Source organism: Exophiala aquamarina (assembly GCF_000709125.1).
Source record: "Exophiala aquamarina CBS 119918 chromosome Unknown aczIA-supercont1.10, whole genome shotgun sequence".
Lineage (NCBI taxonomy): Eukaryota > Fungi > Ascomycota > Eurotiomycetes > Chaetothyriales > Herpotrichiellaceae > Exophiala > Exophiala aquamarina.
In genome coordinates this window covers 741,666-764,662 of record NW_013550578.1, presented here as the reverse complement: position 1 = coordinate 764,662, position 22,997 = coordinate 741,666, and the positions used below count along the sequence as shown (strand labels likewise).

General features: G+C 49.3%; 9 protein-coding genes across 9 annotated transcripts; 4 read left to right on the top strand and 5 right to left on the bottom strand.

The window, feature by feature from the left end:
• Positions 1 to 2,708: 2,708 nt before the first annotated feature.
• Positions 2,709 to 4,139, top strand: A1O9_09563 (uncharacterized protein; the record flags this gene model as incomplete). Its single annotated transcript, XM_013401533.1, has 1 exon — positions 2,709 to 4,139. One exon carries the CDS (start codon positions 2,709 to 2,711, stop codon positions 4,137 to 4,139), a length of 1,431 nt encoding a protein of 476 aa, XP_013256987.1.
• Positions 4,140 to 4,632: 493 nt separating this feature from the next.
• A1O9_09562 (uncharacterized protein) lies at positions 4,633 to 5,146 on the top strand (the record flags this gene model as incomplete). The annotated part of the gene is made up of 2 exons (XM_013401532.1): positions 4,633 to 4,864; positions 4,911 to 5,146. The coding sequence occupies 2 exons, from the start codon at positions 4,633 to 4,635 to the stop codon at positions 5,144 to 5,146; spliced, it is 468 nt and encodes a 155-aa protein (XP_013256986.1).
• A 126-nt stretch (positions 5,147 to 5,272) lies between these two features.
• A1O9_09561 (uncharacterized protein) lies at positions 5,273 to 6,325 on the bottom strand (the record flags this gene model as incomplete). Its single annotated transcript, XM_013401531.1, has 1 exon — positions 5,273 to 6,325. One exon carries the CDS (start codon positions 6,323 to 6,325, stop codon positions 5,273 to 5,275), a length of 1,053 nt encoding a protein of 350 aa, XP_013256985.1.
• Positions 6,326 to 6,343: 18 nt separating this feature from the next.
• On the bottom strand, positions 6,344 to 8,383 carry A1O9_09560 (AGC/NDR/NDR protein kinase; the record flags this gene model as incomplete). The annotated part of the gene is made up of 1 exon (XM_013401530.1): positions 6,344 to 8,383. One exon carries the CDS (start codon positions 8,381 to 8,383, stop codon positions 6,344 to 6,346), a length of 2,040 nt encoding a protein of 679 aa, XP_013256984.1.
• Positions 8,384 to 8,711: 328 nt separating this feature from the next.
• Positions 8,712 to 12,212, bottom strand: A1O9_09559 (uncharacterized protein; the record flags this gene model as incomplete). Its single annotated transcript, XM_013401529.1, has 1 exon — positions 8,712 to 12,212. The coding sequence occupies one exon, from the start codon at positions 12,210 to 12,212 to the stop codon at positions 8,712 to 8,714; it is 3,501 nt and encodes a 1,166-aa protein (XP_013256983.1).
• Positions 12,213 to 12,656: 444 nt separating this feature from the next.
• Positions 12,657 to 14,393, top strand: A1O9_09558 (uncharacterized protein; the record flags this gene model as incomplete). The annotated part of the gene is made up of 3 exons (XM_013401528.1): positions 12,657 to 12,746; positions 12,803 to 13,288; positions 13,341 to 14,393. 3 exons carry the CDS (start codon positions 12,657 to 12,659, stop codon positions 14,391 to 14,393), a joined length of 1,629 nt encoding a protein of 542 aa, XP_013256982.1.
• A 1,471-nt stretch (positions 14,394 to 15,864) lies between these two features.
• Positions 15,865 to 19,326, bottom strand: A1O9_09557 (uncharacterized protein; the record flags this gene model as incomplete). The annotated part of the gene is made up of 1 exon (XM_013401527.1): positions 15,865 to 19,326. The coding sequence occupies one exon, from the start codon at positions 19,324 to 19,326 to the stop codon at positions 15,865 to 15,867; it is 3,462 nt and encodes a 1,153-aa protein (XP_013256981.1).
• A 499-nt stretch (positions 19,327 to 19,825) lies between these two features.
• On the bottom strand, positions 19,826 to 20,800 carry A1O9_09556 (uncharacterized protein; the record flags this gene model as incomplete). Its single annotated transcript, XM_013401526.1, has 4 exons — positions 19,826 to 20,088; positions 20,141 to 20,463; positions 20,510 to 20,608; positions 20,655 to 20,800. 4 exons carry the CDS (start codon positions 20,798 to 20,800, stop codon positions 19,826 to 19,828), a joined length of 831 nt encoding a protein of 276 aa, XP_013256980.1.
• A 272-nt stretch (positions 20,801 to 21,072) lies between these two features.
• Positions 21,073 to 22,641, top strand: A1O9_09555 (uncharacterized protein; the record flags this gene model as incomplete). The annotated part of the gene is made up of 1 exon (XM_013401525.1): positions 21,073 to 22,641. One exon carries the CDS (start codon positions 21,073 to 21,075, stop codon positions 22,639 to 22,641), a length of 1,569 nt encoding a protein of 522 aa, XP_013256979.1.
• Positions 22,642 to 22,997: the final 356 nt, after the last annotated feature.

Below are 22,997 nucleotides of genomic sequence, written 5' to 3'. Positions count from 1 at the left end.
TGGAGAACAGCTTGTTTGGCGCCCTGGGCCAAGATCTCCCCCAAATAGCTGAGCTCGATCGAGTAGACTGGACATGGATATCAATTGGTCAGATTTGGTATAGAGTCACCGTGGATATGTGATCGAACGGGCTAATCACAATTGGTTGGTAAATCAGGGGATGACGAACATCAGTCAAGTCTAGGCCATCCTAAGACAAAAAAAAATGGCAAGCCGGTCGCTTCAATTGCACCACCCTGTTCGCTCAGTAGAGCGCCTAGGGCATGGCGCATTATGGATGAAGATGACCACCAAAAGTGTTGCATGACCAAGCCCATGTGTAATAATCCTGAGCCTCGTGTGGGTTGTTAGCGGGTAAACTGGGTATCCTTGAACAAATTTTGAGAGCGATTTAGTCCGATTACCAGTTCAGCTGCTTTGAAATCCTTGTGGAATCGATTCGGCTCGCGTGGATGCAACATCAAGCTGGATTCTTTGCGCCGAGTAGCCCAACGCATTCTAACAGTTGAATGCGTTACTCTGCGAGGGCGCATTGTCCTTGTTATCACTTGCGAATGAGACGGATGGAGCAAAGGCGTTCCCTTAGCAAAAATTTGTCTGGGCTGCAGTCAGCAACTTCACTTTCCTTCACACAACATGGACCGACTCCTGGGCGAAATCAACCAAATCAAATCCAGGACGGCGCATCAGCTGTGTCCATTACTCATGCCACTCTTTCTCTTGGCAGAGAAAAGACAAACCCAGCCACTTTGGAAGGATGAAAACACTTCAACTACCTTGTACCATTGTTTGCACTACCCCGAGGTATGACCATCCGGTTTGTCCATTGTTCTCAGGAAAATTGTCTGGAGCATTTGTGCCCAATCTATCTCTGAGGTGGGACATGTTCACCAAAGGACCCGGCGTGCTGGATAGTCGGGGACACCGTGGCGCAGTAAGGCCATGCGTGCCCTCAAAGGTGATCGAGCTGGGAGGATTGCTTTGACGTCAATTGATGAGGTCGACTTTAGCCCCAAATGTTTCACTGTGCTTGTACTGGGACCAGCAGTAGAGAGCATGAGAAAGTAGACAACTAGGTCAGCGGTATTTCACCTAGGACAGGGGATGCAGAATCTCATGAGGCGGAGGCAACCTTCACAGAAGAGCATGCGAGCGGCAAGCCTCCAAAAGAATTTTCAAGATCATGGGCTTTCTGTGATCTACCAGGAAGCGGGCCCGCTGGGCAGTTGAGACAATGATGCTTGGTACCGAGTACGAGGCAACGACCTTGCCAATCCTCTGTACCCTTGCAGATGAGTGGGTTGATGGATCTGGTGAAGGAAGGAACTGGTCCAAATGTCCCTGTCGCCACCAAGATGGCACGATGTCGAAGACACTCGTGAAACAGTTCAGCTGTGCCTCTTCCAATATCTTCATTCGGGCTCTTTCACAGGCCCTTTTAAGGATTCTGCGGCCTGATGACCCATATTGGTCATTTCATTGCCAGCATTTTCAATACGAGGCGATACAACACAAACTTGCCTAGAAACGTGCACAGTGCTCATGTGATACAAAGAAACTGAAGGAGTGCGAAAGATTACAATATGTGGGAACTTAGGGGAGGTTCTCGACGTTTAAATGCACATCCCCAAAAAGGATGGAAATGCCCTGCTTGGGGAAATGCTAGGGGATTTCGTGAAAGGCTACCAGTTTGTAATCTCCAAAAGTCCTGCAGGGATCTTCCCGCCTCTTGTTCTTGCAGAGCCAGCCTCGCATGAATGGTGGCTTGTTTGAAGGAAGATTGAGTGGACTGCGGGGAGCTTGTTAATTCTTTGAAATCCGAGTTTGTACGCCATGCTGCTAAACACCAATTCAAGACTCGAAGGACTTGGTATTGACACTCATGTCCCAACCAAGGTTGATGGCGAAGGCATCCCCGGATCTTGGCGAGCAGGGGAGTAACTGCTACAAACGGAATGTTTAACCCGTTTATTATGGCCTCTGTCTCGGTTTTCAGCCACATCAACCTGTGATCTATCAAATTGCTTTGCGGGATGACTCAGGATCTCGGCAATTCGTCTATGCTTACAGAGACAGCCTGTGAAATTTGAAGGATAACAAACCGATTATCTGGTTGACGTCAATGTAGAACTCCAGCAAGCGACACCGACGCTATAATGCGTGCAGTTAACTGCTTATAACGGAGCAACGGGCATGTTAGGCTTTAGTTGGTGCGGTCGCCTTTTAGCTTCACCATGGCGAAGGCCGTCGGAGTTGCAAGTCAGGAAATATCGTTCGAGTGCATAAACAGTTCGGCTAAAAAGGTGGCACATACGAGCGCTCTAGCAAGTGTTGGAGACATCACGGAAGGAGATAAATTGTCGTTACCCATCCAATCAGAGAAAACCACAACTTCTCAGAAAAGGGTATAGCATCGTGGATGACTAGTCACAATGTTTGCCGATTGGTGATCCTCAGAATCGTTGTGGGTTTGGTGTGCTTTGGATCAAGTGGAGTCAGTTTTGCTCTCAGGCAGGAAACACAAGCAACGGAACTGCTCCCCATTCCCAGGCTCCTTAGCAGATGTAGTATCGAATTTAAGAAAGGCGAGCGACTTGTAAGTCATTCCCTGGATACAAATCTTCAGTCATTTATATACCAAGGAGTAAGAAAGCTTAAAAGGAAGGCTAACCGGCCGTCGAAATCATGCCCTGGTGATCGCAAACAAAATGTCGAACGCAAACCCAAAAAAGGAAGACAGGACGTTTACCTTTGTAGATTACGACATCAATAGACGAGGGGTTACCGAAACCGCAAGAGCGCATCTGATGAAGGACAGAGTACGATCGAAAAGAGAGGCGAGATCTGAATGGGTGTTGCGCAATCAATTCTCGCCGCTGCGTTGGATGCGACCCAAAGAGGAGAACACGGAAATACTTGATGCAAACACCTTACCTGTACGGCGAGCTCATTCCAGCGAATCACCGAGACAGGCAACCAGCTCAATGTCTCACTATTCGGCAGTCATCGATTCTCAAAGGGATCCTGGCCTCTCAACAAATTCCCCAGATCTGGAAAAACTCGAAGCATCGGCAATAGGCACCGGAGTGTATAGAGGAAAGCCACGAAGCCTAGATTCCTGTGAGAAGATTCCGACAGCCGATCTAAGCAAGGGCCCAGAAGGGGGATTTGCCGGGGTCGGCGGAAGTTATTCAGATTCGGCTAAAAGGAAACATTCAACCAGCATTGACGACGACGCGGGAATAGAGAATGAGCTGGATGTCAATGTTGAGGATCATCACTTGTCCACCAATTCAAAAAATCGGCGAGAGGCTCTCAAGGTTGATTCCGAGTTCGGACTATCACCCTTAGAGGGGTTTAAACCTGGTAATACGCCACCGCAGAAGTGGGTCCCCCTTCAGAAGTCACCTTTAGAAACCACAGGGGGACGTTCAAGCAAATTGCTGTCCAAGTTGGAAGCCTCGGTGGAAAGAATTCCCGTCCACCTTCTGCCCTCCGACCGCAATCTCGTCCGGTACTTTGCCGCAAATGCAGGCTCGTTGCTTGGCTTGGAGCAGTTGCCGGAAATCGAGGCCAAGTACGACCCAGTGTTCAACTTTTTCCTTCCATTTGCCTGTTCCAGTCAGTGGTGTTTTGAGACCATGGTTTTGTTGGGAAGTGCGTACCATCATAAGAAACGCGTGCGACCAAGCGAACGTGGTGCACTTTACTCGGAAAACCACTACCTTGCAGCTCGCCAGAATGTAATACTTGCCCAAACGAGGTCGAGAATTTCTGCTTTGGCGAACCACTGTGATTCGGGTGATAACGACGTCGTGGCTTTCCTTTTCTTGGCAGTGAGTGAGTACTGCTTTGGTGATAGAGAGGCCGGTCGAATGCATTTTCGGGCTTGGACAGACTATTGCGAAATGAGACGAATTCTTGGAGCGCCACCTTGTGGTTTACTCTGCAAAATAGTCGTATGGTGGTGCGTTTCGATGCTGATTGAGGACGATGTGCCTTTGGACTCAATCATTGACTCATCGACCAAAGCGAGAGTAAGAGAAGATCCAGCAAAGCTCTTCCGGTACTTCATGGTCACTAGCGGAGTAGATTTGGAGCAAACCAGCACCGGAGACTTAGTAGGCAGGCTGGATTGAAGGTAGAGTGGTTGATGGGAGACTGTATATTGGAATTGGCTGTACTGAATGCCACATCCTTTTGTTTTCGGCGTTTTCAGCAATGCTATAAATATTTTCTTTAACAGACGCCTAGATAGAGTTGAAAAAGATTTGTAAGTTCATGAAACTCACATATATTCAAGGACAGCAGACGTTCTGCCCGAAAATGTTCAAGCCTTGATCTTCGTGATTGCAGGAGGATGGGAGACATAGGGATCGCAGCGACACAGCCAGGCCAGCGGAGAAGCCCAAATCCAAGCCTGGTAGTTCTGCACCGAGACCATTATATATTGATCTGCAGACGGTCCATTTGTATGCCGTCATCAAGCGTTCGAACTGACCTAGCAGGAGAGTACTCCGTAAGGCAATTAATCCTAAGATTGCCCCCTAGGACTATGGTCAAGCAAAATGTCAAGAGAAACTCTCACCGTGATTCATTCCCTGGCGTAAAAGCAGAGCCTACTTCTCCTCGATGTTCAATCTCCGTTTCTCAGAAGACCAGGAACAACGATGCCTGATAGCGTTTGATATTCCAGCTTCTCAAGGCTGGTTCTCGTTTCGACGAGATTCCACAGTTTACCCACTTAATCAAAGAGCTCAAGCCTCTGAAACTGGCATATATACATATCGTGCAGTCAGCCCCCAAGGTAACGAAGCTCCTGAACCGAAGGAGAGAGTCGATTTTGCCGTAGATGCGTGGGATGGTACGAGCCTTGTAATCATTCAGAGGTAATTCCGTCGCAATTTCAGTTTTCGAAGCTGCAGACAAGGAGTATCGGGACGGGGGTGTTGTGATTGCATTCGGAAAGCGTTTCATTTCTACTCTGGATCTCGTCTTCATGCTCAGACATGCAGTAGAGCTGAATTCTTATGACCGAAGCACCTTCTACACACCAAAGGTCGGAATTGGATATATTGATCGGCCATTCAGCAAGGAGTTCGAGCGGTTTAGTAAAGCCTCGAAGCTGGCAGAGATGCATCAATAAAGAAAAGGCAACGTTTGTCTTTGCTAATGATAGAATTGTGCGCCTTCAGCGCTAGCAATACTCAAAAGCTACTGAGAAACGTTCGATAATCATCCTCTTGAATGTTCCACAACCTTTTCCTCTGATTCAGAGCCGTGGCCTCTTCACGTTCGGATGAATATGACCTCCCACTTCGTGATACATCGGGCTCTGGGTCACCTGAGCATAATATTCTTTGTTGTGGCCTTGCTCTCGCTGGCATTTCACTGTTCCTGCAAGGTCACCGCCAACAATTGCCTGTCTGAGAACTTCTTCGATCATTGCAGGCTTCTTATATTCATAGCCAAGGAAAGCAGTCGCTTTGCGGATTTTCATGGCTTGTTCTGCAGTCGCTGGGTCTCGGAGGATTATGTCTCTAGGCCGCTTTTTCTCTTTCTTTTGTGTCTTGACTGTGATTGGTACGATTTTCTCAGATGGTCCATCAACTTGATTTGCGGAATCTACAAGCGTAGGTGCATGGCTAGCACAGTCGTTGGTAGGCGGCATGATTGGCTGTCTAGATGCTTGTTCCTCTATCTCACCATGGCCGTTACCAGCCGCTTTTACGGCGAAAGAAGGTACGATATGCTGAGCCTCGTGCTGATGTTGTGAAAGATGCTTCCCTGGAATTGAAGGCTTGGGCAATGGCCACCGCATGGCTGGTACATTGGGCCCCTTGGTAAAGCGAGTGCCATCCTCCTCGATACTTGAAGTTGAGTCAATGTCCGAGACAGGTCCCTCATCATCGAAATACTTCGTGTCAAGACAGTGTCGGACCAGGGGCATATGCGGAGGGCGAATGTTGCGAACGCCCTTCCAGTCTACCCCGTGGAAAAATGGATGACGTTTGATGTCCTCAGCATCGTTCGCGAAGACGAAATAGCCAGGATAATCAGGGTGTGTTTTATCCACGCGACATCGCACCATCTGAGCACCCTGGAGCCTTCTCCCGTAGTCGTTTGCTTGGTATTGCAAGCTGCATAAGCGTTTCTCCTTCTCCACCAGAATCTGCATCATCAAATCCAAGGCCGCAATGCTCGGCTCTGGCATACGGTCAGTAGTAGGAAAGTGTAGAGTCTTTTTGTGATGCAAGATCTTGATCTTCGTCTCTTGCCGATCGTCGCAAGCAAAAGGTGTGAAGCCGTAGATGCATTCATACATGATGATAGCGATGCTCCACTAGTCGCAACGACCGTCATACATTTCACCACGGACGACTTCTGGAGCCATATATTGCGATGTCCCGACGACCGATCGCGCAAGACGCCGACGCTGAGAACGATTGCGCCAATCAAGGATCGGTTCATCTCCTTCGGGTTGATTCCTCAGGACTGAATGTGGGTAGGATGTATTTCGATCGAGGGCGTTATAAGCCCTCTCTGCGTGGCGTCTCGGCTCTGTGGCGCGACGCTCTCGTCTATCTTGATCATCACCCTCTAGAGTAAGCCCGAGCTTGTCCATCAATGTGTGTCGAGGCTCGTGATGGAACCTCTGGTCGTGCCACCATTCACCGTCGAAAGCCAGGCCAAAGTCAGATATCTTGAGGTGGCCATCAGCTGCGATGAGGAAATTATCTGGCTTAACGTCTCGATGAATCCAGCACATGCGATGGGCTTCTTCTAGACAAAGGATCATTTCTGCAATATAGAATCTGGTTTCGTTTTCGGGTAGGGTATTTCTGCGTATCAAAAGACCAAGAAAATCGCCACCAATGCAATATTCCATCACCAGATACAAATTATTTCGATCTTGAAAAGCCGCAACTAGTTGTATAATCCACTGTGAGCCAACTGCTCCAACTAGCAAGTCCCGCTCAGCGCGTAGATGGCCTTCTTGGCTGTTTCGGATCATGTCAGATTTGCGGATGACTTTCATCGCAAATACTTGAGTTGTGGGAGTGCTCAAAGTCCGCCAATTTTTTACCATGGGTCCCTGAAGAGCTTGTGTAGCTGAGACAAAGTTTGATTGGGATGATTTGCGGGGCGAAAGCTTTTCGTTGGTCTGAGATAATTCTGAGACTGATGAAGTCGTCATTTCCTTCGCCTTCACTAGACGAACGGCACCAAAGCTGCCTTTCCCCAACACTTTCACAATTTCAAAGCCTCTAACCGTGACACCTTGCATAGCTTTTCCACAGTTCTCGGTGTTTTTCAAGAGCCGAGCTTGCCTGAGGTTATCGCTTTCTGCATGTAGCCATGCTTTGTAAGCCTGATGTTGGGTTTCCAAGGGAAGCTGCAATTCTCCAAGCGACCTGTGCAAGTTCCACCTGCGAACTTCGCGCGGTGTTGTCTCGTTCAATACTGAATTGAAATGTATCTCAAAAAATGACCTGGCTGCAGCGGCATTTTCAACCGTCAAGATTGAGCATGCAGGCAGTGTATCAGCCTCTGGTATTGGGGTGAGGAGGCGATATTCGCTAGAATGAGGCTGACGATCTAGATCGAGTAGAGTCGTCGCTTCAGGGCAAGAAATAGAGCTAGTTGAAACGGGCTCAGATGTAGGCGGCGTTGACACGAATCTATGTCTTGGGGAGCCACTTCCGCTGTGCAATGTGGACGGGCTAGACGAAAGCTGCATGGAATTCACTCTGTTCAACTCCCTAGTAAAAGTCTTGAGACTCGGCCGTGAACGAAGCTCTGATCTAATAACAACTGTGGTGTTTGGTGTTCCGAATGCTTGTTGCAGCCTCTGAGAGATCCGTTGTTGTAGACCCGGCAATGATTGACTTCGACGGAGTGTCCGATGGAACGGTTTGTCATTTGGAAATCCTGCTTCTATTTTCCGATCATTGGTCGGATCAGTCGAAGTCACTGCGTTTGATGTATGGTTTTCTGGAATGTCAGCCATCCGCGCCAGTCGGAGTTTCAAAGGGCGGTGCACAGTGGTGGCTTCGGAGTCGTTTTCCACGAGGTACGTTGTAGGAAAGCTTTGCGAAAGGGTTAAAGCCGGCTCAGAGTGATTTTGGGGCGTAGAGAGGCTGTGTACATGGCTCAAACCCAGGATCGTCTTGACAGTGGAAACTCTTTTCAAAATCTGACTCTTGACACTTGCTTTTGACCAAGTTGTGCTCGCCGATTCAAGTGAGTTGGATGTGTGGCCATCATACAGAACGTCCTTCAGGGCAGGAGTCTTCGGAAACCGAGGCTTTGATCGCTTGTGGCTGGAGGGCGAGGTTCCCGCCTGGGAACGTTTGTGGCCGAGAGCGTTGACAAACGGCATATCAAACTCAGAGGCACAAGCCTGAGGGTATGTTCTTAAAACACATATAAGGTAGCAATGGGGGCATGAAAGACTGTGAGTGATGTTACATATGAGATCATCAAGGGAGGCAATATGAAAACTGGAATGGTTTGTCCTCAGATATCCGGTCAATGGAAGGAAGTTGAAGGAAAGAGCATTGGCCAGCTCACCATAGAGCTTGCTCTGTGCCAGAGGTGAACTATTGAAGGAAAGTGCGGACAATGTAAAGGCAGAGGAACGCGCCTTCGCCAATTATCTTGTCGGGTTGAGATTCGAGAATCCATCCCCAGGCCAAGCCCACCTATATTCAACCATCAAAAACGACTGGGGGCAGTCCCCTACTTGCAATTGCCCTTTGCACATCCTGTTTAAGAACGGATAACGCACTTTCCCATAGTATTCGAAGTTCTGAACTCTGGAATCTTTCGTAGTCAATGACAATTGCTAGCCAATTGACAACTCCAATTGCCTTGCCCATATCGCGCTCGATGGAAACAACTTTCCCGAGGTAGTCAGAAAGAGCATTGAGATCTTCCTTATCTGGTCCCTCTCCGTCAATGGAAAATTCACGTACCCATGCCGATATCGCATCCCGTAGCTCGGGCAACGAACTAAGCTTCTGCGACGTAAAGGTAGGCTTTTCTGGTTGCTTGGAGAGTTGCAGCTTCTGTTGTCCACGTGACAGTGTTGTATCTAATGGAGCATTTTTTTGTTTCTTTCGAGAATTCTCAAAATTTAGACCTGACCGGGACTTCATCCTATTTCTCTTCTGCTCCGCCAGGACCTCGGCACGGATATCTGGTGGTAGCTCATTCAAAAAAGATTCTGAAATGTCTTCCGATGCATAGTCCTCCTGAGGCTCGCGGGCACCGCTTTTTTTGGGAGCGGACAGGAAATTAGATTGTGTTAGGGTGGATGTGGAGTCATTACCCATCCGTTTCGAGCGTCCTTTGCTGACTATGGTTGGCACTTTTGTTTTCTTCGTTGGCGTCCTAGAAATGGATTTTGAAAAGCCAAGAGTTCTAGGACGGTGAGGGGATTTCGGGTGGGCATATCTTTGCTGCGATCCAACTCCTTTATCTGAGCCCTTGTACTGGGCCAGAACTTCCTCCCTCACATCGTCCGGCAAAGCCGCTAGAATATCAGGATCCAACTGGCTCTCATTTGGCTGTACTGTGTCGCCCTCGATTGGATACGGGGAGGCTGAGCGCGAGCGGTCACTGAGTGCTTGGCTGCTGACGTGAGTCATGCTGTCCCTAATCGACTTTTGCTTGGGTCCAAGCTTGTTCTGAATGTCTATCGGAAGCTCAGCGAACACTGTAGGATCCATCTGAGTGGGGATAATGAACTGAGTGCCGCTGATATTCAGAGGGGTTTCTTCAGGGCCAAGAGCCCTAAGTGTTGATCTTGTATCTAGGGCACTGGGAACGGTGCTGTGCACTGCCGATTTCTCCGGGGTCGGGACATCCTCAATATGATCAACGGGGTCTTTGGATCGCAGTGCGCTTGGAACAGATGGCGGTGTTGAAGATCGCAGTGGGGATGCAGTTGTTGGCGTGGTCGGTGCAGTCGGCTTCTTAAATTGCAATCGTCGCTGGCTACTATCCAACACCGTATTCTTCGTGCCTGGTGGTTTGAGCGGTTCCAGCTTTTGCATTTGCACTCCAAGTCCACGAAGCTCTCCAGGCGGAAACCCATAGCTTCGTAAGATAGATATTGCTTCTTTCCCGATGGTTACACCATCATTCGTAGAAACCCCGAGCATAACACTTTTGTTGAAAGTATCACACTTACCATGACCAAGATTCTTAGGCGGATCCATTCCAGCATCCGCAGCTTTTCTCATAATTTTCATACTTAATTGCCTGCCTTTGACCAATTGTTCCAAAAGACGTCTCGACAGCTCTTCGCAAAGGCTCTTTACGAATTCTTCAGCCTGTTGTTGATTGACAAAGCGGATACCCCAGTTGATTTCGGCAGAAACAGATTTGCGGACGACTTGATCACCAACTTCTTGCTTGTCAATGCCCCTTGAATAATCCCACAATCTCTCCCCAGTCTTGGGGCCGAGTGCATTGACAAGTCTTGTTTTTGAAAAAGCTCTGATGTCCTTGACATACTTAATGCCAACCTCTTCCAGCTTGTTCCCGATGCTCCACGCAACACCAGGCAAATCTGTAACCACCAATTCGCCCAAGAAATCAAGTACATCATCGGGTTTGATAAGGTGTTGGCCAGCGGGTTTTGCTCTTCGAAGGGCTACTTTGGCTAGGAGTATATTGTTTCCGATGCCGATCGAAACATCACAGCCGGTTTTTTCCTTGATCGAGGATCGAAGCGACTTTGCAAGTGCTTGGGCGGCCTCTTGCTCACGGTAGATGGATCCTTCTGTGACACCTTTTCCGTCCGAACCACCAGCTTTGATACACTGATCGCTGATATCGATCAGAGCTTCGTCAATGCTGATGCTCTGAACCGTACCGTCAACTGCTAGAATTGAGTCATAAAATTTTCGGCTGGCATCTTCGTACGCAGCGTAGTCATATGGCAACGCTTTGAGTTCTGGACAAAGCTCTAGCGCGGACTTCATCCACATGCCGTTCTTGACTCCATATCTTCTAGCAGGATAATTGCAGCTTGCGATCTCGGATCCAGGACCGGTACCATGTGCAATCACTACTGGTTTATCAACGAGTTGAGGGTGCTTTCGTAAAGAAACAGCAGCAAAAAAGCTATCGAAGTCAACATGCATGACGTATGCTCGAGCTCCTGGTGCTCGTTTTTGTCTGCCTTTTTCCGACGTCTTTTCTTGAGCGCGTCGTTGTAGCTGAGCTTTGAGATCGGCCTTCCAAGTGGAAAGGTGATGCAGTCTAGACTCACGATAGTACTGGTTAATGAAGTCGGGATTGGCCGTGCTAGATTTTGCTAGATGTGGATTTGAGAGAAGAATGGCGTTGTGCTCTTCGGCAGTAAGCTGAGGCTTTTCCTGCTTTTGAGTATCGTTCAAGGACGGATTCGACGCGCCACCAAAGGTTTTCAGATCATGATTGGAGCCTAGCAGATCAGACTCCGATTGATCAACTGCTTGATCTTGTACAGGGTACTTCTCCTGGACTTCTGAACCAGCCTTAGTTGCTGGGCTATTCCCGCCAATGGATGCCGCTGGCTCCGAACTATCATGTATCAATTTTTCGAGCTCTGTTGGTGATGTCAACCGGTATTCCGCGGCTTGCTGTCGCATCTGAGAGGTGTACCAACTTGAATCAGTCTGATCGCGATACCCGAGCCGCTGGGTGCTCGTCTGGCTGACGATTTTACCACCGTCAAAGCCCAAGACCTTTTGGGTGACGCCCTCATCAACCACTCGGTATGAGTCCCATGGTAAGAGTCTGCCCGCGTTCACACTATCAACTATCCAGGCGGGCTTGACAATTCGATATCTTGCAAATTCAACAGTCTTCTTAGGAGTGAGATGACTTGCAATGACATGGGTAACCGCTGTCTTGCCATCGAGGTACTGAAGAAAGCCACCACCGTGGCTGACTATCAGATTGTGGAGGTCACTGAGCGATGGTTGAGTGTAACCATTGACATGAGCAACGATGCCACGGAAGATTTGGGGTTTATCAGTAGAATTCGACCTTATGTCGGCATCAAGATTCTGCAATTTGATCTTCTTTCTTCGCATGTAGTCGGCAAAGCCACCGAACTTGGAGCCTTCATACTCCTCGCCCTGCTCATCGCCAAACGCATGATTTTCAATACGCTTTCGGACCAAAGTCGAGTTTTGTTCCAATATCGAGCCCATTCTGGGCCAGTGCGCGCTCTCATAGCGGAACTAAAGTTGCATCTGTGGCGGCCACGAGACAAGTCACCAGCCGGATGCTCATGGAGAGGGGAACGCGATCTTTTTGGGAGGCGACGGCGAGCACGCGTCAGGCAGCAGCGAGGTCACGTGGGAAAAATTGACCCAATGACGTCACGTGCAGCTATCTTATCGATAAGCCACTCAGGGACCCTAGAAAATAAATTTCAGTGCCAAGATTTCGAGCCCGCTTCAAGTTTAGTTGCGCCGGTTTCTGTGCCAGCGACCGTTTGAGGCCTCAATCCTACATCAGAGAAAAAAAGTTCGTTTGCATTTTTGCCTGAACAGCTTGTTCTTCGCTCTTCACGACTTGTACCAAAACGGTGGCTCTTCTCCCATACGCTTCCACTATCATCAAGTAACTTGACCTTGAGTCTCTCCATCGCAATGTCGGGCATTCAACCTGTGGCGTTCTACGCCATGAAGGTCCCTCCTGGTGACATTATGGTCCCAGCTGTGCCAGAATTCGCTGCAATGGTATTCTTAACCCTTAACTGCAACCCCAAGTGTGCCACGTTAACCTTGATTTCTAGTTCCGCCTGACAATGGCTGCCATTGACCCCAGTGCTGAGCCTGAGCTTGAGAACGGCGACGACAAGCAACCTCCGCGATCAACCCTCAAAGTTGTCCGTATTCCTGATCATCTCTTCGATTCTGACGACGATGACTCTGATGACGACGACTACGCGGATGGACTTGAAGACGACGATGAAGACTCAGAGGACGACGAGGAAGTCAACGGCGGCCCCAGCGAGAAAAAGTCCAAGAAGCAGGCGCTTCTCGAAGCCCTTGCCAAGGACGAAGAGGAAGATGAAGATATGGCTGATGACGATGAGGACGATGACGATGATGATGAAGCTGACGCAAAGGCGATTGCGATGCTGGAGAAGTTGATCAAGAACTCAAAAGGGAAAGGCAAAGCCATCGAAGGCGAAGACCTATCTGATGATGACGAAGACTCCGACGATGAATCAATTGAGATGGATGAGGTTGTTGTCTGCACTCTTGATCCCACACAGGTACTTCAGACCCTTTCCCCTTCATCTGCTCCATCCTAATCAACCATTCCAGCATTACCAGCAACCCCTCGACTTCGTCGTCGGTGAAGGTGAGAAAGTGTTCTTCAAGGTTTCTGGCACCCACACCGTCCATCTCACTGGGAACTACGTCATCCCTCAAGAAGATGGCAACAGCTCGCTCTACGACGAAGATGATTACCTCAATGAAGACGAGGAAGACGAGGAGTACGATTTATCTCCCTATGATGAAGAGGAGGAGGAAGATGAGCTCGATGATGGACTTGATGAAGAATCTGACGAGCTCGACGACCTTGCTGACCCACGCATTACCGAAGTCGGCAGTGATGAAGAAGCGATCCCCAAACTCGTCAAGGCTGCTAAAGGCAAGGGCAAGAACAAGCGCCCCGCTGAAGAAAGTGCCGATGAAGACGGAGAAGAGGACAACCTAGACGCCATCATGGCCAAATCACTGAAGAAACCAGAAACCACCGAGGCTGCTACCAACGGTGACACCAAGAAACTGTCAAAGGCCGAGAAGAAGCGCCAGAAAAAACTCAAGAAGAACGATGGTGAAGCCGCCCCCGCCGGATCCGAGCCCACAGCTACCGAGACCAAGAAAGACGCGCCCTCATCGAACGGCTCCGAGAAGAAAGTCCAATTCGCCAAGAACCTAGAACAAGGGCCCACTCCCTCAGCAACGCCTGCATCCTCAACCGCGAAATCGGACAAATCCAGCTCCTCCACGACCACGACCACGACCAGCACATCGGTCGGCGTGAAAGAAGTGCAAGGCGTGACGGTTGACGACCGCAAAGTCGGCAGCGGACCAGCGGCCAAGAAAGGCTCGCGGGTCGAGATGCGTTACATCGGCAAGCTTGACAGCGGCAAGGTGTTCGACAGCAACAAGTCAGGCAAGCCCTTCGGCTTCAAGCTCGGGGCCGGCGAGGTCATCAAGGGCTGGGACATCGGTGTCGCTGGAATCCAGGTTGGCGGCGAGAGACGACTCGTCATCCCCGCCCACCTCGCCTATGGCAGCAAGGCTCTTCCCGGCATCCCTAAGAACAGCAAACTGACCTTCGACATCAAGTGTCTGGGTATCAAATAAGTGGAGGTGGTTCACAATGGGATGTGTCAAGAGTAGTATTACGCCTAGTAGTATTACGCCTCAATCCCTCGAAGAGACAAGGACATGCGGTATGCTGCTTTTGCTATGCCTCGCTACATCACAGTTCTCCCTTTCGGGCAGCCAGCCAGCCAGTCCACACCCAGCTGCGAGCTATGTGCACACTGATACTAGGACCTGCACGAGTTCACCTCCGTATCCTTTTCTTCCACTGGGTCTCAAAAGCGGCGTTTCGAGCAGGATATTGCAATCCCACAAGATTCCGGGATCAAGTCTCTCTGTTTTTGTTTTCGAATAGGCTGAACGCGGTGCATTATTAATACAGTGTCGAACGAAGGGACATAGATAGGATCCGTGGCTTTGCTGCCGCCTTAGCTTTTCGACTGTATCTACATCATTAGGAGTGGTAGTCCTACCTTGACTTAGTCACCCATTCCCTCTCGTTCTCCCTTCTCGCTGTCCGGCCCTTACTTCTCCCTCTTTGCATGTCGCCCATGTAACGAGTGAATCCCGGTTTAAAAGAAAAGGAAGATTTTGACCACTCATCATGAAGGAATCGTAGCCCCTAACGCCGAAAAAGTAAATGAGCAAAAAGTACACGTAGTATGATTTCATGAAGGCATTAATTTCTCAAGATATCACGTCATTCGTCAATTGTCTTGAACAGAATTAATCTAAAGGATATGTGACATTGAAGTAGTACCTCGTCACGCATCGAGGCGGGTTTATAGGTGCAGGGCATGGACCTTGACTCCTTTAGGGTTGAAGATTAGAGCAAGCGCATAACATTTTCAATGCTTGCCCTGTTGTGTTCATTCCCTTCCTTTCCACGATGATACTTTCGATACACTGAGCGCTGTGCCCAGACAGCACCGGAGATGCCGCAACACGCTATGCTTTCTTTTCTGGCTGTTAAGATACAAGTTTGAGTGACGAAGCGAAGGTCTTCAGCCTCCGCCCGCACACTTCGAACTATTTTCAAGGGCTTATGCGCATGATGTTTCCATGCAATTTGCGGGTGATAGAGATATACTAGTTATCGATTCGTTTCTCGCAGGATTCCCGAGTAGTCTCCCTAGGACATTGTGGGTGGGGCGCCCATGAAAGCAGCATTGTTGTAGCCGTCCTCCTGCTTGACGGTGCCATTGAGCAAGGGGCATAGTCTTTAAAGAAAAATTGTCAGCTTGTGTTACGATTGAAATATGCAGCAAAATTGGGCGAAGCTGGGGAAAACGAGCAGGGAAGCCGCCGTATGGACATGTCATATGTTTCCTTGTCTTTGCAGTTACGCAATATTCCTGGGTATCCATCCTCAATCCGAGATATCGATGTTTCATCTCGCATGGGGAAAGCCAGCAATTGCGAGCACAAAGAGCGAGATGACGTCCGCAGAACGCGAGTGGAAATGTCAAGAAAATAGAGTCTGAGTCGTCGCTGGTAGCGAAGCACATATTCAGAAGGTCATAACTCCATCCAAACTTGGTGCTTCACCCAGGATCGACCCTACTTTGCGATCAAAGGGAAGGTTGCATTTATTGCACTTAACGGACTTTTTGTTGGTCTTAATATGGCCGACTTGACCACAATTTGCACACTTTCGCTGGGTCGGCTGTGTGTTTTTGCCTGCTGGGGCCACTCCATCCGGATCCGGCGACAATACAGTCCCTCCTGGCGAAGTGGCTTCTGCAAGTGCATTCTTGGTTTTGGTTCGTTGCTTCCGACGAGCGGCGTTCTTTTCGAGTTTGGCGAGTGCCTCTTCGAGTCTGGGGATCATTAGTACATCAAGACACTCACAAGCCAAGGGCGCAGAGGGATTTTCTTGCCGTTTCTTCTGCCGAGCGTCATAATCAGCATTGCCAGTAACTTGGATATCCTGGAGACTAGACTGTTGTGAGCTTTGTTCATCCGTGTGATTCATGCATACATACCTCGTGGCCTGCGCCTCTTCCATTTCTTTGATCCTCATGTACTGTTTGATAACGGCGGGATCATTTTCATACTGAATCTCTTCGACTTCTCGTCCGTCGCGGATGACAGTACGGAAGATTTGGAGACACTTTGTGCTTTGACCTTGGCTGGTGAGACTGCGTTTACTAAACGAAGTTCCTGTTTCATCATCTCTACGTCGGCCGGGGGCAGGGGTATGGGTTCCAGACATTGGCGTAGATCTGATGTTCGACCGTTCATTGTATCTGTCCTCTTGATTGTCGACATCACCGTCCATGTCAAGGTCCGAGGGTTCTATCTTCGAGCCAAGACTGGCCTTCTGTTTGTCCCATATACCACGAATAGACTCTTCATAGGACCGTTGCTGGCGAGCCACATTGTAGCTGTGACCACCAAGTTCTTTCTTGAGAGTAATTGCATCTTGGGCGGAGCCTCCAATTGGTCGGAATCCGCCTTTCATGCTTGTTTTGATGAACGAAAATGCCTCTCCACGCCCAGACGGGTCACCCTCACCAAACAACTTCAGCATAGCTTTCCCTTGGGTGGCTTGCATGAAGTTCTTGGTGGTCCGCCATGGTGCAAGTTGCTGCTCGATGCTGTCATTGTCATTATCTTTATCCTTATCATCGTCGTCGTCATTGTCAGCATAGCCAGCATCTTGCAAGTATTGTGCTCCAACTTGCATTGACTCCAGGAGGCAGATGTCCTCTGGGCGAATCATAGACTGAATTGTCTTCTCATCGGGAATTGTCTCGCCAGGTTTCATTTCCCATTCTTTATGTTCCTTATTGAAGACCATGAATTCCTTCATCTTCTGCCTGTTCTGCATATCTGTTGTGTCCGGGAAATGCTTGGTGACTTCTTCGACACGGATTCTGGCCGATTTCTTACGGCGAGCCATTCGATAGGAAATTGCCTTGAGTCGGTTCTTAGAGGCGGTAGTAACCATGCGAGAGTGAGTGCCAGGGATGGTAGTTGATGGAAGCTCTTGGCCAACGACAAAAACATTGTCAAGAGTGCGCAGGTAATGTCTTGGCCCATCTTGACCTGTAGACTCTCTCAAAACGAGGAAATCCTGGGACTGGGCATCCTGTTGGAAGAGAGGAGCTCTGTACATTGAATTGTACAGGGCACTAATAGTTTCACCAGGCTCAATGTGGCCAAAAACGTAGAAGGGTGACTTATCCTCAAGAAGTAAAACACTAGTTTCTCCAACATCGTGCTTTGGCCTGTAAGAATCATCTGGAGTGCGCTTTCTGTAGTAGTTGATGACCTTGCTGCCCATTCCAGGTTGTGATAGCATGAGAGGATGTTCTTCCGAGTACTCAAGCAACAGTGTAGAAGAGGTGTCTCCCATGGATAGATTCTTTGTTGTAGCATAAAGCTGTTCCACCGTCTTGCCTTTTTGGTGCTTCCTCTTTATCTTATTGAGTGGGCTGAAAGAGATGTTGTGTTTGAAGTGCATCCTCCTGCGATGGTAGTTGCGCAAATCTTGTAGGGAGAGGCGTACTTGATAGTACGGGTATTGGAGCCGCCTGGCGGGCACAGAGTGCTCAATATTCATGCTCGTCAATTGGCCACGAACCTTGGATTGATGATTTTGCTTGAGGAGATCATACTCGGCATCGTTCGATATCTTGAAGCGATGTTGAAGGCGGTCTTTGAGTGTTCTAATGGTCGTAGCTTTCTCCCCGGGACGTGCTTTTGCTTTGAGGGCTTCCGCATCAACCTCCTCGACGAGAAGTTTTGGATCGTTGAGATCAAGCACGACTTTAGCAGCTAGTTTAGCGGTATACCTCTCCGGGTCATCGAAAGACCGAATACCCATGTCATGAATAGAGACAATGGCGCGAGGATCCAAGCCAAGGCGGCGTTTCTTGCGAGGACGTTCCATTTCTTCAAACTCATTGAAGCCGAACATCTCATCGTCACTATGGGCGATTCGTGGCTCAATTTCCACTTCTTCCTCATCGGAAAGTCCAAGGTGGGAAAGGGTATCAAAATCAGTACATATGAACTCCAAATCGCGCATGGTCAACCCATTCGGCAAAGGCTCATCCGGGTCTGAGTCGTCCGCAGACTCCTCTTCCTCGTGAACAATTTCTTCCCGAGTCTTGACCAATTCAGATGGAGCATCGATCACGGGAACCGGTATTGCAGAATTGAACGCCGTCCTCTGATCCTGTTCAATTTCGAGGCTGACCTTAGAAGGACGAAGAGCTCGAGGCGGTTTGGAAGGGGTCTTTGCTGACCATTTTTGCAGTCTTGGAGGGAAAAGTATATTGAAGTAAGGGTTCTCATCGCGCTTGAAGCTTGGAAATTCGAGCTTCAGCCATTCTTCGATATTTTCCTGTTCGGTCATGGGAGCATAACCAGTCCCCGATTGTGCAAAAAGTGCCAGCTGAATACGATATTGAGCATCTTCAATTTCGTCGATCTCCGGTTGGAGCATGGAAATATCCTGAGTTGCGACATCTCCGTGCTCTGAAGCGAGGTCCGAGTCTTGATCGGCATCTCGTAAGGGTTTATCGAGAGGCTTCGGGGGCACCGCTGCGGGTGGAGGCTCGTGTGCAGTGAGGATGGGACTCGAAGGGCCAAATAGATCGTCGTCGTCTAGGCCATCCAGGGCGCCCTCTTCGATACCAGGTAGAATATCGGATGGGACTTCTGGTGCATTACCCTGGGTGAACTCTTCATCAGGTAGGGAATCGTCGTCGCCAATATCCTCGTAGTCAACAGCATTTGCTGACTTTTCACCCACATCCAGTTCTCTCTCGTTCAGTTGATTCAGATCAAATGATTCATCACCGCCGCCCTCGTGCATCAGCATGCTCAATTCATTGTCGCCTTCGTCTGCAACGCTGAAGCTCGGCTCGAACGGAGTAGCGGCAGCGGAATCCAGCATCTCTTCATCGTCGTCAAAAAGGGCATCGAGGCCATTAGCCTGTTGATACGGATCTGATGACATGGCGGGTGGTGTTTGCGCGGGGAAAGTCTGAGGAGTAACCGAGGAGCAGTTCAGGCGGCGCTGAGGGAACAGAAGGCTTGCGCATGGCAAATTGTGTAGTTATGTGAGATTCATGGCCATCAAGGGCGAGGTAGTAGATGATGGGGCGCAACAGCTTTCTGGAGTCAGAGGCGACACTGACAGGGAGGGCGGTGCTCTTATATAGTCATGACTGGAGTGTTGCTGAGTCGTAGTCGAGTGAGGGCGGACTTTCACTTGTGGTCGTTCTGCAAACAATCTCACTGATGGGCCGTGACTCACAAATGGCTTGGCGGCCAGCAGTTCATGACTCGACGCGTTTCTTGGATAGTCACGTGAACCCAGTATTGGGGTTGAGCGTCCTCTCTAGAGCAGTAGGAATGTTAGGCATTGATTGAATAAGGCTGTCGTTGATCTTCCATTTGGGGTATCATTGCTTGCTTCGTATTGATACACAGAGAGTAGCCTCTCTGACAAACATCTATAAAATCAACCGCGCCCAATTTCCAATATACACGCAGAGTGCCCTGCTGCTTCCATTGGTACAGTAATGCACCACCTCTGTCTTCATGTTTGAGTCTGTCCGGCCATCAAGGGTCCTAGCGATTTGGCACAGGTCACTCGTTCTAGGAAGATATAGTATCATGTCCGACGTCACCTTGTTGAACGACTCGTAGAGATACTGGAAACTGTACGGCTCCATTGACTCCAGGTTAAATATTCCGGCGTCTCGGTATCCAGGGCCTTTTCACTTTGTCAGCCGTACTTTTCAATCAACCGCGAAAGGGCCAATTACCTCCCCAGGGTGGGCTTGCAAATATCACCCCAAATTGGCCTGCAATAGCCTTGAGGGCATCAACTGTGACGCCTTCTTTCTGGACAGCGCCTAGGATTTCAAAACAGTCACCATGAAACCAGGTGATCCTGTCAGATACACCATAAATTTCAGCATTGTGTTTCGCACATGCCAAGGTAGCAGCATCTTTTTCGATTGCATAGACGCGCTTCCAGTTCCCAGATAAGGCAAATGCAATAGTGTTTCCCCCAACACCGCAGAATGCATCTATGATGATTGATTTGGATCCTGGCCTTATTTCTGCCGCATGTTGGGCAATGGTCCTATGCAAGTCAGTTCTGCCATCATGGGGAATTCAGGGAAACGCACTTAGCCACAGATTCATGGGTGACACCATACCAAGCGTCGTCAGTCATCCAGATACCATCGTCGTATTTCGAGAAGATGGAGTATCCCTGATGCCAATATCTAGTCACATGTCAGTCGATGGTCTCTATTTTGGAGATGATCATACTTTTGCAGATCCCATGGCACTTCTTCTATAGTCTCATAGTGATGAACGCCCTTAGGCATGGGTGTCTCCGTAACCCGTGCCTTCTTTGAGCTCTCATATTGTTCTTCGTTAGGGTCAAGGGCTTTGTTCTTGCGTTTCTTGGCCATGCCTGCGGAAAGAAGATGCGACGAGTCAACACAATTGATAAGTATTTATCTGTGAGTAAAGAAATTCCACCAGTGGCTGTGAACAGCCCAGAATGAAAAATTGGAGAAGATCCTGATGCCTAAATCGCACGGCAACTTCCCCGCACTCGCGATAATCTGGTCGAAGATGCAACTTGCCTCAAATCAACATTAGGTCGCTCACTTCATCCATTTGGGACAACAACCTCACACGCCTGCGAAAGGTAGTGTCTCCACATCCCGTGGGATTCAGGATGGACAATTCTCAATTTCGAGCTTTGCTTCAGACTGATTCAAAAGGCCCGAGTCCTAAAAATGATACTACAGCCCCGGGCTTCAAAAAGCCCACCTTGGGCTCGCGGATGCGTTCCTCCGTTCCCATGACCCCCAGGTCTGTCGGAGGATATAATGCCACCCGTGATTTCGCGAAACAAGTTGCTGAGCACGAGAGGAACTCCGATGGTCAACCTCCAACCAAGAAGTTCAAATCGAACGCAGCTCCCAAAGGCACAAAACTCGCTGCAGGGTATTCCGACCGCACGAATGCACGCAGAACTGGAGAAGACGGTGAACTGGAAAAAGACGACAAAGAGAAGAGGCTGAAAGCCTTGGAAGAAATGTATAAATTGCAACAGATCGATCAAGCTACACTCGAACATCTCAAGCGCGAGATCGGCATTGGGGGCACCCTTGGTACCACTCATCTGGTCAAAGGACTCGACTGGACGCTGTTGGAGAGGGCTCGTCGTGGTGAAAACCTGAATGCGACCCCGTTATCGGAGCAAGTGAAGGATAACGACGACGACAAGATCGATCTCGATGATGAACTAGATCATGCCCTTGAGAATGATGTGGCAGCGAACACAGCCCCTTCTCGTAAGGAGGCGGCAGATATGCAATCCAAAGAAAACACTGCACCACAAGCTACCACACGAGACGAAATTTTACGTAAACTGAAGGAGAGCCGAATGGGGAGAACGATCTCGGACCGGATCCCAGAGCCATCACTTGGAGACAAATTTAAGAAGGTCGGGTCAGAACCCAAACCAACCAAGAAGAAATTTATCGAGAATATCGACGGGCGCCGGAGAGAAGTTCTTCTGATAACCAATAAGGACGGCACTACGAAACGGAAAACCCGGTGGCTGGACAAGGTAGAAAACACTGTACAGAAGGATAGTGCACCACTTGGCATGCAAGTACCAGCGGAATTTCTAGCAAAACAAAAAGAATGGCAGGAAAAAGAAGATGCTGAAGACGACGACGATATCTTTGGTGGCGTTGCCGAATACAATCCGTTGGCAGGACTCAAGAGCGAGAGCAGCGAGTCTGACAACGACGAGCGCAATCCCGACCAGCGAGATGTTCATGCAACCCCTGAAAAAGGAGCTAATGGCCGAAGACCAAGGAATTACTTCGACGCACAAAATGAAAGCGGACAGGGTGAGGATCGTTCGAATCCTATCACAAAAGATCCGACATTACTTGCGGCTCTGAAACGAGCGGCCACATTACGCAGGGAGGAAGGCAAAGGAAGAGATGGCGGTGATAATGTGCACGATTCGGATCCAAACCGGGAAGCAAAGCAAAGACAGTTTTTGGCACGACTGAAAGAGCAAGACCGTGCAGACGCAGCAGACCTGGATCTTGGCTTTGGTGAAAGTCGATTTGGAGACGACGACGACGAGGATGGTGAAGTTTGGGCGGGCGAGAAGGGCGAAGCGAAGAAACCAGCCAGGAAGCGAGGAGGAAAGAAACGCAAGGGCGATAAAGATAATGTCAACGATGTGATGAGCGTGCTCGAGGGTCGGACAAAGGCGTGATAGATTGCACTGTTTACGGACAGGACTCGAGGACTGTGTGCCCCCTACATGAAGAGACCTGGCTGTTCCAAACTATCAATTCATACGCATCATGTTTGACCATCGACAATCATTTTTGCCGAGCTGATTGCACGTCTTTCTTGGGGAGAGCACAGGAAGGAACCTCAGTACCGCACGATATTCCCTCGTCTTGGGAAATTTGTCTACCGAGCACCAAGGGAAGTTGGATTAGGGGGCAGGCGGATTTTCAAGACAGCGGGACTGCCAGGGGTGGCTATGCAGTGACTCGGTGGGGATCAGCGGTTCTCGCGCGGTGCTCCTCTTCAGGCGTCGTGAATTAACGTAGGACGCGTACT